At 36.9% G+C, this 17,498-nt stretch overlaps 2 protein-coding genes across 3 annotated transcripts in view; both read left to right on the forward strand.

Moving 5' to 3' along the window:
* tent4b (terminal nucleotidyltransferase 4B) overlaps positions 1-7,610 on the forward strand; it is a 36,064-nt gene extending 28,454 nt beyond the window's left edge. The window contains exons 6-12 of one of the 2 annotated variants that reach the window (XM_056233818.1): positions 2,345-2,473; positions 4,682-4,895; positions 5,027-5,153; positions 5,482-5,591; positions 5,734-5,867; positions 5,977-6,120; positions 7,069-7,610. In XM_056233818.1, coding sequence (XP_056089793.1) covers positions 2,345-2,473; positions 4,682-4,895; positions 5,027-5,153; positions 5,482-5,591; positions 5,734-5,867; positions 5,977-6,120; positions 7,069-7,209 — 999 coding nt within the window. In that variant the 3' untranslated portion in view covers positions 7,210-7,610. Of the gene's footprint in view, positions 1-2,344; positions 2,474-4,681; positions 4,896-5,026; positions 5,154-5,481; positions 5,592-5,670; positions 5,868-5,976; positions 6,121-7,068 lie in introns of both variants that reach the window. The other variant, XM_056233817.1, reaches the window with a different exon arrangement.
* A 4,647-nt stretch (positions 7,611-12,257) lies between these two features.
* adcy7 (adenylate cyclase 7) overlaps positions 12,258-17,498 on the forward strand; it is a 69,679-nt gene continuing 64,438 nt past the window's right edge. The window contains exon 1 of the mRNA XM_056233838.1: positions 12,258-12,422. The gene's annotated coding sequence lies outside the window, so the exon portion shown is untranslated. The remainder of the gene's footprint in view (positions 12,423-17,498) is intronic.

Genomic DNA, 17,498 nt, shown 5'->3' on the forward strand with positions numbered 1-17,498 from the left:
AGCTGCAATTTCTTTGGCAATACAGATTTAAAATGTTGCAAGAATAAGATTCTGTGTTTCTTATTTTGCATCGCAAAGGAAATAAACTGTAAACTCAATGCAACCCTGTTTAAATGAATAAATTGTTCCGACACTTATGGGGTTTCAAACTTTTAGTGTTTTTACATTTTCATTTGTTTTTATATTGAAAGCAATACTATTTAGTATTATTTAGTTATTTTGTGTAGCCAAGTTAACAAAATCAGTCTTTTCTGATTTGTTCAATGTTTTGAAAAATTCTTCCGTTGCTATGGCCGGGTAGCCTATCAGTGTTATCTTAATTTCATGACTGATTCACAAAACAATAATTTAGCAGATTAAAGACGAGCTTCATTATTTTCATTTTCTGACGCGATCAGCTAATCTTCCCTCATCAGTTTTGTCGTGCAGCGGCTCTACTGGAATGTAGCAAATTCATGTTGTAGTGTGCCATTAATAATATTAAACAAAAACGCTTGACTTTAAATAAATAAACAGTTAATGAACTCACTAATAAACAATTATCCATGTGTAAGCATTAAGAACGGTTACACATAAACGAAGTCGGCCAACAGCATACGCTGTAGTGAGATTCGATCTCGGATCACTTAAAGCTCCGTGAGATTAATGTTGTTGCGTTAACCACTGAGCTACCGTCTGAACGCTATTAAATTTTGTCTTGTGCTATTCCAAACCCTCAGGTATAGCCTAATATGTTTCTGTTGCAATGTTTTATGTTGAAAGGTTTTCACTATTTATTCAATTTAATTTCAGTAGTGTGATTATGAATTCGTTTAAACAATGTTTCACTTGAATTCATCGGTTACTTATGAGCTTTCAATTCCTCTGAATGAGCCGCGGCACTGCGGCGATTACGCAATAGAGAGAATAAACTGACACTTTTCACAGTCTGTGATTGTAGCGCCTCTTAGCGGTAAAAGGCAGCAAATACACACCCGAATTTTACCGCCGCGGGAGCGGCGGCGGTAAAAGTATTATTCTGGTTGAGGACCCACTGTACATATCTTTACACCACGGCCCCACAAATTCAACATCACCACCACTAAGTGGGGTAATATTGATGTATTTTATGTCGCAGAATAAAACGTGAAAGTGTCTTGAGCTTGAGTTCACTGCAGACCTTATTTCAGCCATTTAACCAAAACCCCATTCTAAAAACCCATTGACTTTGGGACAATGGAACCGGGCCTACAAAGTGATGTCATACCTGCACCTAGGGGTGTGACGGACGGTTATTATATTACCGTGAGACCGACGGTTATAGTTGAACACAGTCATCAGAACTCTATGACCGCCAAAACCGTGTTATTAAAATATCTTGCAGATAAGGTTATACTAATATCAGTGTTGGGAGTAACGCAATACATGTACCGGTGTTGCGTATTCAGAATACAAATTATGAGTAACAGTAGTCTCCACAGAACATAAAATATTCATTTTATTTTATGTTTCGTGTTCGCATTTATGAGTAAAAAACAATGTGACCGGTCTGAAAGCGCCACTAAAAGACGTGACATTTAATCACATCTCACAGAGTAAAATGTTCACAGAGACATCAAACAGAAAGCACAAAACCTTTCTTTAAAGTGAATTTCGTTTTGTATTAAATGTATCTTAATTTTAATCAATGTTTCATCAACCAATTGCCTGGATTTAATAAATAAGAAGTAAATATAGCAGACGATAGATAATCACGAAATGGAGGCGCCGGCGCGTGAACTGGAGCTCGTCTCATAAATGAACCGAAGCTCATCGTATACTGTAAGGTAGCCTACTTGCCTCAGTCACAGACATGTCTACTTTTAAACAGAACAATTTAAGAAAGAAAACAGACTACAGACTGCTCTCTGCTTATGTAATCCGTATGAAATGTGCATTTCTCTCTGGCGCGTTCACTACTGCGAAGATCGCGAGTCAGCATCGTCAACTTCATCTTTGCAGCCAACACTGACAAAGAAAGGCCTGTTTTTTTTTGTTAAGGATTTTTTTACTATGTGTGATTCATTTAATGGAAAGCACATTCACTGCTAGTTGTCTTGCTGTTAATTTTAAATAAACGTAGAGCAAGTAGCTAATCTCGTTTATTCAAACTAAGTTGTCCTATAACAGACGAACGTCGCAACAACCCCCCCGCCCCGGCGCCAGTTATGTTACGAACCGTCACATTTGACTCGCGCCATAACCGTCATCACCAATTCTGAAACCGGCACACCCCTACCTGCACCACTCTATTGGCTCTCCCCTATTCTTGACTTTAAACAGATTCATGTTCTGACCTGTGTGTATTTGTGTGTGTGTGTTTCAGCAATATCCTGTGTTACCGTACCTGGTGCTGGTTTTGAAGCAGTTTTTACTGCAAAGAGAGCTCAATGAGGTTTTCACAGGAGGAATCGGTTCATACAGTCTGTTCCTCATGGCTGTCAGCTTTTTACAGGTAACATTCTTCTACATACTTATTTTAGGGTACTATTGAGAGTGTGTATTTAAATGAATAAGTACTGACAATAAATCCAAATCCAAAATAAATGCAAAGAAACGGTTTGTAATATTAACTTGTGCTATTTATTCATTAAAGCTGCAGTCCGTATCTTTTCCTCTTTGTCGCCATCTCTCTGTTCGAAATCTGTAACTGCAGTGATTCGCGGAATTATTATCTTTACGTGGGTTGTAAATCGGCATGAAACAGCGCGGATGAACACAGTGCTTTGAGGCGAGTGCTGCTGTCAGTCACCGCGCTGTGTGGATACTGTCATACAGAATCACAGATTCACTTTTTGAAAGTTTGACCTACATAAGAATTTTCATAAGAAAATGTCTTCTGAACAAGTAAGTAAAATCCATTTTTGTTCTGACCAACTAAGGGGGAAAAAGCATTCGACATGATAAGCTTCGTTAGATTTAATCAATGCGATTTACAGCAACCGTGCAAATTATAGCCTACTTTGTTCTCAAATTGTTCATGTTAATAACCTCAGCATTGCGTGACTAATGTTAAATTTAATGTGTTTTATGGTTAGCAGCTACCTGCGTAGTTCAGAATTCATATTCTCCATAATAGCAAAACGAGAAAGGCACAACAAAGGAAACTCCATAATTGTGTGAATTAAGAAAACTTACTGTTACACGATTGAACTATTGAAATGTCTTACTTGTTCAGCAGAAAAAAGCCGTCTCTTCTTCCGTTTTGAACCCCTTCAAAACACGGAGTTCACTTTTCAAAAGCCCCGCCGATGTTTAAATCCTTGTGTTCGCATGAGACGGTTTCTTTCTCTTTCTCTAGCCACCTTAAATCCGAAGTACGAAGTCTTTTGGGTTTTATAACTGCTGAATCTCCAGTTGACACTGATGATTGTTGTTTGGATCTTTCTGGATCCCATAAGTTTAATTATGTAAAGTGCTGCGAGAAAAGCCTATACATCTAAACATCTCGTCACGCACAGTATAGCCGGCTAGCCGAAACTCCTTCTTTATGAGTACGGGTGTGACGTCATGACGCAAAGACATGCTCGAATTTCCCGCGGAAACCCACCAGTACCACTGGAATTAAAATCATTATTACAAGCTAACCATTTTGAATCTAGCTATGGCAAGCAGATAGTTTTGACCACTGGCAGAATAAGTTTTTTTTCATATAATTATTTTGGATTATTTTTAACTTAAAGTTACGGACTGGAGCTTTAAATAAAAAATAATCACTTTCAGGACGGATCATAAAACGGTGCTTAGATTTATTTTAGATAAAAAAATCTGCTAATTTGTACAGATAAAGTCAATGACTGATTTGAAAAGTTAGTAATAAAATTAACAGCAAAGTAACACATTACATAGAAAAAGTGTCAGGTTTATTGTTTTGCATTTATACTCAAAGACTTTATATACAAATCATTTGACAAACAGTATCGGATTTTGTTCTGTCCATTGCTATGGTTATCACCGTCAATCGGATTCAGTTGTGCATTTAAATATTGTTAATCCAGAAACTTTGCATTGCAATGTGTAGTTAGCAGCATGAAAAATATTAACAATTATACTGTCTACGCTGTGCAATGAATCTTTTATTTACATCTTGCTTACACTTTGTCGGTTATAATGAAAGGATTCGCCAGCATGCAGAGCTCTCGCCGAACAAAAACTCAGCCTTTTTGAGTGGTGTTGAGGTATTCTGTCTAACTTAAACGCATCTGATTGGCCATTGCGTTCACGCGCTCAACAGCTATGTCTGTGATTGGCTACATTGCTCAAAGCTGGAAAACGCGTTGTAAATAGAAAGCTTTGGCGCTCTTCACAAAGCGCTTACACAAACACTCACAGGAGCGTTTTAAAGCAGCCGGCTAGCAGCGGGTATCATCACATTAAATAAACCAAATAAACCTATGGCGGGACAAAGATTTATTTTGGCGGCCAAAACATTTTAAACGCAGGAAAAACCTTGAAAAGAGAAAATGGTTATTTTAAACTTGAATGATCTAATGTTTCTCTTTGTGAATATCAGCTTGCTAAAGCTTGCTTTTGTTATCAGAGGTATACGCCTTGGCAGATTTACCTTCGAAGTGAAAATCACCCGTTTAATGGAAATTGTTTAAAGGCTTTTTGCTAAAATAGCAATTTCATCACAATTCTAATTGCTGTTTTATTTTCCCAGCTGCACTATAGAGAGGACGTGTGTAGTTCAAACGCAAACCTGGGTGTGCTGCTGATTGAGTTTTTTGAGCTGTACGGACGGCATTTTAACTACCTGAAGACGGGGATCAGGATCAAAGACGGGGGCTCATACGTGGCCAAAGATGACGTGCAGAAAGGCATGCTAGATGGGTACAGACCCTCTATGCTTTACATTGAAGATCCATTGCAGCCAGGTACACATACAAACCCTTATGCACACACTGAAAAGTTTTAAACTGTTCAACTGGTATGAAAATAGCATCATAGATTGTTTGGAAGATGTTCTAATTCTTATAATTTGTTTCTGTGTGTTTGTGTGGCACAGGAAATGATGTAGGGCGAAGTTCATATGGGGCGATGCAGGTGAAAGAGGCTTTTGATTACGCTTATGTTGTCTTAAGTCACGCTGTATCCCCAATTGCCAAGTACTACCCCAACAACAAGTCAGAGAGGTGAGACAAAGAGAACTGTAAGAGATGTTTCATTTTCTCAGCTGTTAGGGCTGGACAATATATCAAATATATTTGGTATTAAGTTGTGAATTTGATGCACTTCATTGAGCCATGATGTAATATGTAGTATAGACACTAGGACCTCTTTATTCAAGCTCTCTTGATTGGGGAATTTGCACCCCTTATCATAGATAATGGTCATACATAATGGGTCTAACAAACAGACAATATTGTAAAATCTAATACTAACAATTAGAGGTGGAAAAAAATATTCTGTGATAAAATCAGGATCTGATTCTTGATTCTTGGTTTTATCTTTTCCCCACAGTATTCTAGGTAGAATAATCCGTGTCACACAGGAAGTAGCAGAGTACCGTGACTGGATCAGTGCGCAGTGGGGTCAGAAGAGCAACAAAGAGCCGGTCCTCAACTGTAATGGTAAGACATTATTTCTGAGCTTATTTTGATCCATCTCTCACTCTAGAAAGCTGAATATAATTTTTTTGTTTCTCTATAGCAAATGATGTCACACTGCTAGTTAAGCCTGAGGAACTTGATGAGTGTAATAATAACCTTTCAGAGGATGGTGTTGGGCTTCCTCCTGCCCCCCGGAGCAAAGTGTCATCCAACTCTTCCTCTCCTTCCCCCTCTTCTCCTTCATCACCATCATCATCGTCATCGCCATCTTCAACGGCCTCTAGCTCAAGTGATGCGGTAAGTACTTCATACTTTTGGCATAAAACAACCAAATAAATGATTTTACTTTGTCTGTATTGGTGAAATACAAAGAAACATGTTTTTTTTTTTTACTGGCTTTCTGCAGGATTCTGATGGAACACCCTATAAGACAGCGAAAGCTTTGGGTGGGCGAGGCTCTTACAGTGAGAATACAGAAAGGAATCTGTCCAATCACAGGTCTCAAAATCATTCAGCAACAATACCCACCCCCACTAATAAGGGAAATAAGGTAAGAACCTGTTAGAAGTATCTATCTATCTATCTATCTATCTATCTATCTATCTATCTATCTATCTATCTATCTATCTATCTATCTATCTATCTATCTATCTATCTATCTATCTATCTATCTATCTATCTATCTATCTATCTATCTATCTATCTATCTATCTATCTATCTATCTATCTATCTATCTATCTATCTATCTATCTATCTATCTATCTATCTATCTATCTATCTATCTATCTATCTATCTATCTATCTATCTATCTATCTATCTATCTATCTATCTATCTATCTATCTATCTATCTATCTATCTATCTATCTATCTATCTATCTATCTATCTATCTATCTATCTATCTATCTATCTATCTATCTATCTATCTATCTATCTATCTATCTATCTATCTATCTATCTATCTATCTATCTATCTATCTATCTATCTATCTATCTATCTATCTATCTATCTATCTATCTATCTATCTATCTATCTATCTATCTATCTATCTATCTATCTATCTATCTATCTATCTATCTATCTATCTATCTATCTATCTATCTATCTATCTATCTATCTATCTATCTATCTATCTATCTATCTATCTATCTATCTATCTATCTATCTATCTATCTATCTATCTATCTATCTATCTATCTATCTATCTATCTATCTATCTATCTATCTATCTATCTATCTATCTATCTATCTATCTATCTATCTATCTAATAAACCTGGCATTGTATACTATAAATATGTAAATTAACTAATATATTATGAACAAACCTTGACAGAAAATTAACAATAAATAAATTAGTCTAGATTAATAAATGCTTACTTTTTTTTACTTTTATTTGATGATACCTAATGCATTAACTGATATTAAATCTGTAAATTACTGTTTAATTACTTTAAAATTAATGTCATATTTGTTTCTTTTGTCCTGTTTTATTCAGAGCCGACAGCTTGCTAACAAAAGTGCTCAAGGGTCACACAGCAACCCCAACAAGATGCAGCAAAACAACAAGTCTCAAAAACTCCTCATAAAGAAGAGGAAACCTCAGCGTGAGGTAGCGCATGGGGACCTGTGTAGATAGGGGGAGCTGTTACTGCAGACTCACACCTGCTCTTAATTTTTCTGACCACTGAAGGGTGCTGGTGGTACAATTTTTCTCTCCTGTCCCACTGTTCAAGGGATGCGTGTGACTTTGTAGCTGGAAAAGGAAAAGAACAAAACACACACAAAAAAAAGAATAAGTCAAGTGGGGCATATGCCATGGGACTGAAATCATGTGGGAGTGTTTAGGCCTGAACTCCACTGGCTTCTGCACAGCTTCTGCTCACTGCCCATAGGGGGAGCTGCACTCCTCTACTGGAGACGTGGAGGACCAGAGAATGTAGGAGAGAGAGAATTCACCTTGAGCAATACCTGAAGCCCTGGACTTTTGCCTCACTGAGGAAAACTGAAATAAAAAAAAGACTCAAATTACATAAAAATGTTATATTGAAAGTGCAAATATTTTTAAATGTCTAAAAAAACCATGAAAAATGTAATTAGTACAAGAGAAATTATGCATGTGTTCTTTTTTGAGGAGTGGTTCTTTTTTGTCATGTACACAGATTATACAAATATTTGTACAAGAAAACTGAAAACGATACAAAAAAGGGAAATAAAAAGACAAAAAAAAAAACTAAAAATACCCCCAAAATATTATCAAACATGAAAATGGTTTCATAATACTTTTATAGTATTGTTCATATTTTGCCATGCTATAGATGTACACACATTAATAGAAAAACAGCTCCTCACAGCTATGTATGGGTTTGGGTTCAATTACCAATCCCTATCATCAGCCTCTTCTGCTGTTATATTGTTTGTTTAATGTTGTTGTTTGGCAATTAAGAGAGGTAGAGAGTTAGCAGTTGACTGTACATCTGGAAATGAGAGAAAGCGTGTGTGTGTGTGTGTGAGAGAGAGAGAGAGTCTGAGTGTTTGAATGAATGAGTGAGTGTGTGAGAGAGAGAGAGAGTGTGTGTGTGTGTGAGAGAGAGAGAGATTGCGCTAACAAGATCCTTGCTGTCTGTCTGCTAGAGGAGAAAAGTATGATGATCTGGAAATTTAACGAACACTACAGCTGTGGTTTTCAATCTGCTTCTCTGAATGATCTGCCCATCACAACATAAGTTGTATTTGTTAATGTATTTATTTTTATCAATGACAGCAGGTTTCTTTATGCTGACCATAGTGGCCAGATATGTTTTGTGTTCTGTCTTAGGGGTGAGTGGCAAAACATGATTGTTGCTTGTAATGTGATGTGCTATATATTTTTTGTCAAGTACCCATTTTCTGATAACAATTGAGTGACCAAGTATATTTCTGAAAGTACATTTTAACAGGTATAGAAAAGGTGGTTTAAACATTTTTATTTGTGGCTGGTCTACTTAATGGGAGATAAGTTAAAATAATTTGTGTGATTGTTATTTGATTTTGTTGATTAGATTCCCCCCCCCCCCCCCCCCCCGCATTCCACTGGATCTTGATGTATTGAGTAAGAAAATTAATTCTCTCAAAATTAATATTATTGCAGTTCTTCAGATAAACAGTAGGTGGTGGTGTAACCTAAGGTTATTTCATACACTGTAATTCCCCTGTGACTTGATGTTTTTTTTTTTTTTAAGAACGGTTTTCCTAAAACATTTGAAATACTGACATATCTCTGGTGTAAGAGAGATGATGACTTTTGATAAGGTAATACTGTATTGAGTGTATGTGATGCTATTATGGAGTATCAAAGCCAGTAGTATGTCTTAAAACCAGATGGATGCCACAGTAATAGAGTGAGAGATGCAGACACAGCAATTTGAGGATCATTAGTGCCACAGCCCGTGCTCCAGACAGGTTTACTACACATGTATCCATGAACATCCATGCAATAAAAAAATTACAGCACAACTATCAAACATCAAAGTGGTACATTTACTATTTCTGCTGAACACTTTTTTTGTTTTTGTTTTAAAAGTTGCAGTAAAGTGTTACTGTCCTAATTAGGTGTACCAATTGTTGTTTGGAATTTTTTTATATTGTTCTATGGCTTGGTATAGGCTGTTTTGCTAAATGCCAGCAAATGTATATTGTTCTATAGTCACTGGGTGCAGCAAGACGTAACCTGACAAAATGCAAACCTGACATTGTGCGGTATGCTTTGATATATATATATATATATATATATTCACAGATTTTTGCTTGGTTCTGTATTTGTTGAGGAGATTTAAAATTTGCTGCTATAACACATTTGCTGGACGTACAAACTCTTTTTCCAATAGAAATACTTTTATCTTTCTTTCAGAGGAATTATTTTTTAAAAGTGTATCATCAGGCTGAGCTCAACCAGCCCCATTTTATGTACTACAGAACATCTGGTGTGAAACAAATTTTGAAGTTGACCAGGTTTAACATGACACCGAAAGCATTGATAATCTTAAAATAGTTAAAATCCCAACTCTTAAGTGTGTTTTTTGAATGTTGGAGACTCATCACCCATTGCAGAAGAATTGAGCTACATTATTTGTCCAGGTGGGAAGCTTTCCCCTAGACAGACTGGGACATACCTCATCCTCATCTTAATTGTCTTTGACATGCCAATGCAGTCATGCTTTGCCATTTGTGTGATCTGTGATTATACACACACACATACACATATATATATACAGCGGGGGAAATAAGTATTGAACACGTCACTATTTTTCTCAGTAAATATATTTCCAAAGGTGCTACTAACATGAAATTTTCACCAGATGTTGATAACAACACAATGAATCAGTACATACAAAGAAACCAAAACAAATAAGCTCAGAAATTAAGTTATGTGTAATAATGTGAAATGACACAGGGAAAAAGTATTGAACACATGAAGAAAGGGAGGTGCAAAAAGGCATGGAAAGCCAAGACAACAGCTTAAAACTATTAGTAATTAAAAAGCAATCCAACCCCCTGTCCGTGCACATTAATAACAGCTGGTTCAGTCCCAACGGATGGCCTACAAAAAGGTCTCATTGCCAAGGTGTCACACAAGACACATCTCATGATGGGTAAAAGCAAAGAGCTGTCTCAAGACCTTCGCAACCTAATTGTTCCAACACATAATGATGGCATTGGTTATAGGCACCATTCTAAGCTTCTGAATGTTCCAGTGAGCGCTGTTGGCGCCATAATACGGAAGTGGAAAGACAATCATTTCACCATAAATTTGCCTCAACCACTGCTCCTCGCAAGATTTCTGATAGAGGAGTTAAAAGAATAATCAGAAGAGTTGTCCAAGAGCTAAGGATCACTTGTGGAGAGCTTCAAAAAGACCTGCAGATAGCAGGTACTGTGTTCTCAAAGAAAACAGTAAGTAATGCACTCCACCACCATGGCCCGTATGCACGCTCACCACGCAAGACTCCATTACTGAAGAAAAAAAGCATGTTGAAGCTCGTTTAAAGTTTGCTGCACAACATTTGGAAAAGCCAGGGAAATACTGGGAGAATTTAGTGTGGTCACATGAGAGCAAAATTGAATTGTTTGGATGCCATAATACACACCATGTTTGGAGGAGAAATGGCACTGCACATTACCCTAAAAACGCCATACACCTTGGTGTTAGCTCTTGGACAACTCTTCTGATTATTCTTTTAACTCCTCTATCAGAAATCTTGCGAGGAGCAGTGGTCGAGGCAAATTTATGGTGAAATGATTGTCTTTCCACTTCCGTATTATGGCCCCAACAGCGCTCACTGGAACATTCAGAAGCTTAGAATGGTGCCTATAACCAATGCCATCATTATGTTTTGGAACAATTAGGTTGCGAAGGTCTTGAGACAGCTCTTTGCTTTTACCCATCATGAGATGTGTCTTGTGTGACACCTTGGCAATGAGACCTTTTTGTAGGCCATCCATTGGGACTGAACCAGCTGTTATTAATGTGCACGGACAGGGGGTTGGATTGCTTTTAAATTACTAATAGTTTTAAGCTGTTGTCTTGGCTTTCCATGCCTTTTTGCACCTCCCTTTCTTCATGTGTTCAATACTTTTTCCCTGTGTCATTTCACATTATTACACATAACTTAATTTCTGAGCTTATTTGTTTTGGTTTCTTTGTATGTACTGATTCATTGTGTTGTTATCAACATCTGGTGAAAATTTCATGTCAGTAGCACCTTTGGAAATATATTTACTGAGAAAAATAGTGACGTGTTCAATACTTATTTCCCCCGCTGTATATATATATATATGTGTGTGTGTGTGTGTGTGTAATTAATATGGCAGTGTTTTGGGAACAATTGTTGCTGCTTGAGCAGTCATATCACTTTCCAAAAGCAGAGTCACCAAATAATAAAATAAAAATTAAAAAAAAGCCAGAGATACTGTTTAATTCTACGTTTTGTATATTTCCTACTTGTAGTGCCTCTCTGTGAAGTGTAGGCTATTCCAGCTGGTTCACTGATATGTACAAAGCACAGAACTGCAGCTTTTGCATTGTTTCTATTGACTTCTCAATAGTCACGTCTGTTAAAAACTGGTAATCCCAAAAAGGAACGAATATTGAATATGCATAAACAGTTATTTTTTATTATTTTTATATATATTTCATGATTGATCTTTATTTTGAACTGAAATTGTTTTGAGTCATTGTTTGAAGGCTGTCACTCATATTAATAGCTCTTATAACTACTATTAAGACCAATATGTTTTGTATGTTTTTGTGAGAACGAAAAGGCAATAAAGCTCCATTTTGAACTCAATCAAAAGGAAGATCTGTATTCTACAATAAAAATTCACCTAAAAATCACCAGTGTTAGCTGTGTTTTATGTGGATTACAATTTATCCAACACAACAACAAAAAATCACAAAAGGAGACAGTGTGATCACAGTTAGCCTACATTAATTAAACATACAAAATGGACTGGACACAAATGTGGACATGTGCAGAAGAGAAACAATTTCTTCTCTTTTTTTCCTTTTTTTTATTTTTTATTGTTGATTTGATTTGTTTCAGCATGCAATTACAAAGTCTCACACAGTTCAGACACCACAGAAACAGTCGTGTTTTTGCTGCACGCAGGGAGGCGCGTGCAAAGTAGACATGATAGTTTCGGTAGCGCGTGCACAGTTTGTGACCGAGCCTCTGGAGATCGAGCATCTGCGAGAGAGACGGACAAGATTTGACACTGTCAAACACGGAACCGAAGGACAAAATCTAATTTATCTAATCGCTGTGGGATTCGGCAGCAGAAAAACTGAGTTTAGCACTCGACAGTAGCAGCCAGGTAAGTGAAGTTTCTCGCTTTAGCGAATTAGATACCTGTAGAGGACAGTTACCCATGGACTCCCGAAGGGAAATAAGCGAACAAAGATGTTCTTTGTTTTGCGTTTTAAAATGTAATATTAGGTGGGTTATTTACGTGTTCGGTTAAACAAGTGCTTCTTCTGCCTGAGATCATCATCACAGGTCTCTTTTCGTGTCTGCAGGGCATCGTCAGTTCGGCTCGGAGATAAAGTGTAAACATTCCTGACTGAAAATCTATATTAGGCTATTCCCGTATTATTGATACACGTGGAAGGAATGTTGCCCAGCTTTACAGAAAGAGTTAAAATGCCCTGAAATAGTTGGGACTAATGTCTTTGTCTCCTTTGTTTGAAGTATGTAGAGCGCAAACACATCTTCTTGTCCCGTGAAACAGGGGACATGTGTATGGTAGCATTAGTGAGTGTCTGTTGGGACTAGTGTTGATGTCCCAAATCTTTCTGAATACAGATAATAGGCTGTTACTTATAAAAGTAAATTTCAAATAGAGTCAACACAGCTGAAGCTGCAATCCTCAGGTAATGTCTGCTAGATAGTGGAAGTAACTTGTTTGCTTCTTGACATAAATGGTCTCTGTACAGGAAATGAATATGTTAGTGTGCATGAATCTAAGTGCAGTGGAGGCTTATTGTATGCAGTGTATTCTGAGCAAACAAAGCGACTGGGCCATCTGAAAGTGAACAGAGGAGAAAGACAGATATAAAACAAAAGGCAATTGATTAAACTCGATTCATTGATTTTTAGAAGTTAAGAGTTGAATTCTCTAGTCCTGGAAAAATATGGGATTTTCTGTCTTGAATATAATTTGCTTTGCATTTAGACATAGATATCAAAGTTTCTATATTATATATTTATTTTTTTGGAATATCCTCTCCAGCAATCTTTATAGCTTGATTAAGAAAAAGAAAAAAAGTGTAATCATGCACGACTGGAAAAGTAATGGAAAATCACTGGTCATAAAGGGTGGAAACCCTTAAAAAAGCCATGACTGAAGATGAAACCTCACAGAGGAAGTGTCCACTCTAATCTTCTGTAAACTGCTGCAAGTGTTTGACAGAAATGAATGGTTTTGAAATATCAAAAGTATAATTGTTTCTAATTTGTCATTGGTGCAATTGCTATTGTTAAAAGGGGTTTCTGCCATGTCAGAGCTGTCTACTTTATTGCAAGTAGAGACTAAATAACATTGACATTAAATCAATCACTGCTTGATTCCTTCAGAAACAGGTCATGTAAACTAAACATTTTGAGTATTTATGACAAAATGTCAAGAATAATGATGACTGATGTTTGATGGATCCCACATCTTACCACAGCAGAGTCATTGTGGTACAGAATCTGGCACGAGTCACGACAGCCGCATTCAGCACTGTACAGATAAACTCTTCCACTCATAAAAGTTCATGGCTGATGAAAGAATTTAGGAGACAGGAAGTGATTCTGAAGTTTACTGAAATAAAAATCTTTGCTTTTTGGTGTTATTAACAGTCGGCTACTGAACATAACTTTTAAGTTATTAACCTTTTCCCGTATAAAAAAAAAAGAAGAAGATGTTTTTACTCAACTGAAAGGGATTCTGTAGTTTTTGGTAAATTTGAGTAAAAGTACATTTTAAAAACTAACCCTAACACATCTTACAATTGTTATTATTATGTAATACATATTATGTAATGTTCTGTCACCACTTCTAATGTCCATTGAATGGAGTTTTAGACTTCTTGACAGCCGACTCATATAATATGTAAGGAAGTAATAAATTAGCCACTTAATGTCACCCTATATGGGCTAATGGGACATTCATTCTTACTCGATGGCAGAATGGATTGGGCTTTCATGTTGAGAGAGAACAATCTATAATAATCTATGAGAGTGAGATGTATGGGTTTCAGTATGACATAAGATGCCTGATGCAGATTTCCGAGCTAGTCAAGCTAGTCTAGTCTTGCTTTCTAGTTGAGAAATGTCCTGTTGTGAGCCTTAAACATATTATATTATCATGCACATACATACTGTATCATGTAGCACATACAAAATACAAGTGGATTAATACAACTCCCAAACTGAAGGTGAAAGTGCATTGTTGTGTTTTCTGTACGAGTTTGTGTTGGGCATCTATTGAACAGAGAGTTGATTGAGTTCTCTGAGAGCCTGACCGTGCCTGAAAGCGAGTTACAAGCCGACAGCCGTACAGAGTACAGACATAAGGTTAATTATAACCTCACACCAAATGTGCTAAAGCATTGTGGTCAGACTACTGGTAATGTGTACATGCATGAGTAAAAGCGTATGTGCAAGTGTTAGTGTGCATTTCCATATTGGACTTTACAGTGTCTAAACATTTTTTTAAAAAGCTAAAGCTCTTGTTGATTCCCGAGAAGGCCATTCGATTTCAATGATTATTGAATGTTTATCAAATATAACTTTATTTGTCCTGTCAAGACAATTTTTGTAGTTTGCCTCTTTGATCAACTCTGATCATTTTAATATTATTAAATATTATAATTATATTATTAAAATGTCAATAATAGATTCAATATTATGTTGGAAGTTGCAGTGGCCACTGAGGCTAAATGTAAATCCGATTGTGCAAAAAGTCAGTTTTACTGTCATGTATGGATATGTGTATGCATTCTGTATGTGTAATTTTAGTAATAATGACATCATCAATGTTCCTATTATTGTGACAGCCAATATTTTCTTCTCTCCTACTTTAAAAGAAACGCACAGTCGCTCCATAAGACAATGGAGAACTGCTAGATCACTTATGCTTAATTTGAGAAGCACATGGACCCTCTCTGACCCTTGACTTGTTCTCCACCCTTCTCTCTCTCGCTAATGCTGGATATCTATATATGGTAGAGGCTAGAGAGGTTAAACATTCAACTGTGTGTGTGTGTGTCTAGGATGTTCTTCTCTGATATTCCCTGAGTTTTCCCCACCCCTGTCCCATGTGTTGCACACTCCCTTCCTCCTGTGGAGATTGTCTGGAGTGTACCATCCTAATATCCACACAGGCGATGTCTTTTCCACTGAATGGAATTTGGTGCACTTTCAGGGAGTGACTTCCTGAGCTTACTTTTGTTTTTTGTCTTACACTTACGCACAGTTGTCTGAAATTTTTAAGTTACTTTATTGCTAAAAAGAATACATTTTTTTTACTTTATCTCAATTGAAAATGAACAAACTATTTAATTTTTTACTTAAAGTTCCACTGTCATAACAAGGGCATTTCACAGTTTTCCTTTCATAACGTGTTCTGTGACTTTTAGTGCTGGACAGACCGACCTCTACTATGAAGATGCTCTGGGGGCGCATTACAGAAAGATCCTAAATTTAGAATCCTTTAGTTAGGACCTCATTTAGGACAAAAGCTATTACAAAATGACATTTCTTAAGTGAATAATCTTATCTTAACTATGGATAGGAAAAGGGTATTACAGAAGCACCCTAACCCCACAAAAAATCCTAAAAACTCTCTTAACTTTAGGACAACCCCACTGGTGTCCTAAGTTCAAAATTATTTGTGAAAATAATTATTACTGTAAAACTCACATAATAATAGCCCTGTCTAATAATGATGTCACATTTATTAATGATACAAGATCAAGAACAGCGATGTTTGATGGTGGAAAGACTTTGTGAACACCCAAATGATGTGCTGCACTTTGACGACAAAACTCTGACAAATAATTACAGACTCCAATGAAATAAAAGGATTAGGCTTTGCCTTTTCTACCAAGCTTATCAAAACTTCACTTAATGAAAAGCACCACTTATTTTGTTTCTCCATTCTCCAGGTTTCCATTTTACTTCACAGCAGCTGTTTGCGTGTCGTTGGTTGCTTGGTAACAGACCTGAGAGTTGATTACCGAACTCGATGGAGGGGTTTAAGATTTCCTAACTACAGATAAGATGAGATTTTATAAGATAAGATAATAATCCTAAATCAACTTAAGATTTGCTTCTGTAAAACGAATTTGTGAAAAATCCTAAATTAACGTGTCAGACTCAGATCTTAACTTAAGACTTAAAGCTGCTGTCCGTAGCTTTTTTTGGGTTAAAAATTATCCAAAATACATATTTGATAAAATACATAACCAGCCAGTGTTCAAAACTCTCTGCTTGCCTTAGCTCGATGCAAAACGGTAAGCTTGTAATAATGTTTTCAATTTTAGTGGTACTGGTGGATTTCCGCGGGAGATTCGAGCATGTCTTTGCGTCATTACGTCACATCTGAAAACATAAAGAAGGAGTCTCGGCTAGTATAAGCTATATTGCGTGTGAGGATGCTGTAGGTAGAGATTTATAGCCTTTTCTCACAGCACTTGATATAATTAAACTTATCAATTTGATGGCGGATCCAGAAAGGTTCAAACGACGATCATCATCAGTGACAACTAGAGACTCACCCGCTGTAACATGCAAAAGACTTCGTTCGGACTTCGGAGTGGCTACAGAAAAAAAGAGACTGCAACCGGACCCATGCGAAAACAAGGATAATATCGGAAGGACATTACATGATGTAGTCACGCAATGCTTGCTGACGTTGTTAACATTAACAATTAGAGAACATAGTATAGCTACTTTGCACGGTTTTGCCTGAAATGATAACTTATAAGCGATTGTCAGATTTAATCAGCGCGATTTACTGCAATGTCAGAACCAGAACAAAAGTGAATGTTTCTTACTAGTTCAGATGACATTTCCCGGTGAAAATTGTTATATTGGTCATACTTCCAAAAAGAATAATCTGTGATTCTGAATGACAATATCCACATCGGCGCGGTGACTGACAGCTGCACACTCTCCTCAAACACTGTGTTCATCCGCGCTGTGCCGTGTCGAGGGTGTCGAAGTACAACTCACGTAAAGTTGATAATTCCGCGAATGACTGCAATTGCAGATTTCGAACAGAGATGGCGACAAAGAGGAAAAAGGCCGGACTGCAGCTTTAAGATAGAATGTTTCTGTAATATGCCCCCTGTACTACCTCCTGAGACCCTGCGGCCTCATGAGGACATTACATTTTTGCCTCTTG

The sequence above is a fragment of the Rhinichthys klamathensis genome, unplaced genomic scaffold (assembly GCF_029890125.1).
Source record: "Rhinichthys klamathensis goyatoka isolate OS25496 unplaced genomic scaffold, OSU_Roscu_1.1 h1tg000378l_1, whole genome shotgun sequence".
NCBI classification, from domain to species: Eukaryota; Metazoa; Chordata; class Actinopteri; order Cypriniformes; family Leuciscidae; genus Rhinichthys; species Rhinichthys klamathensis.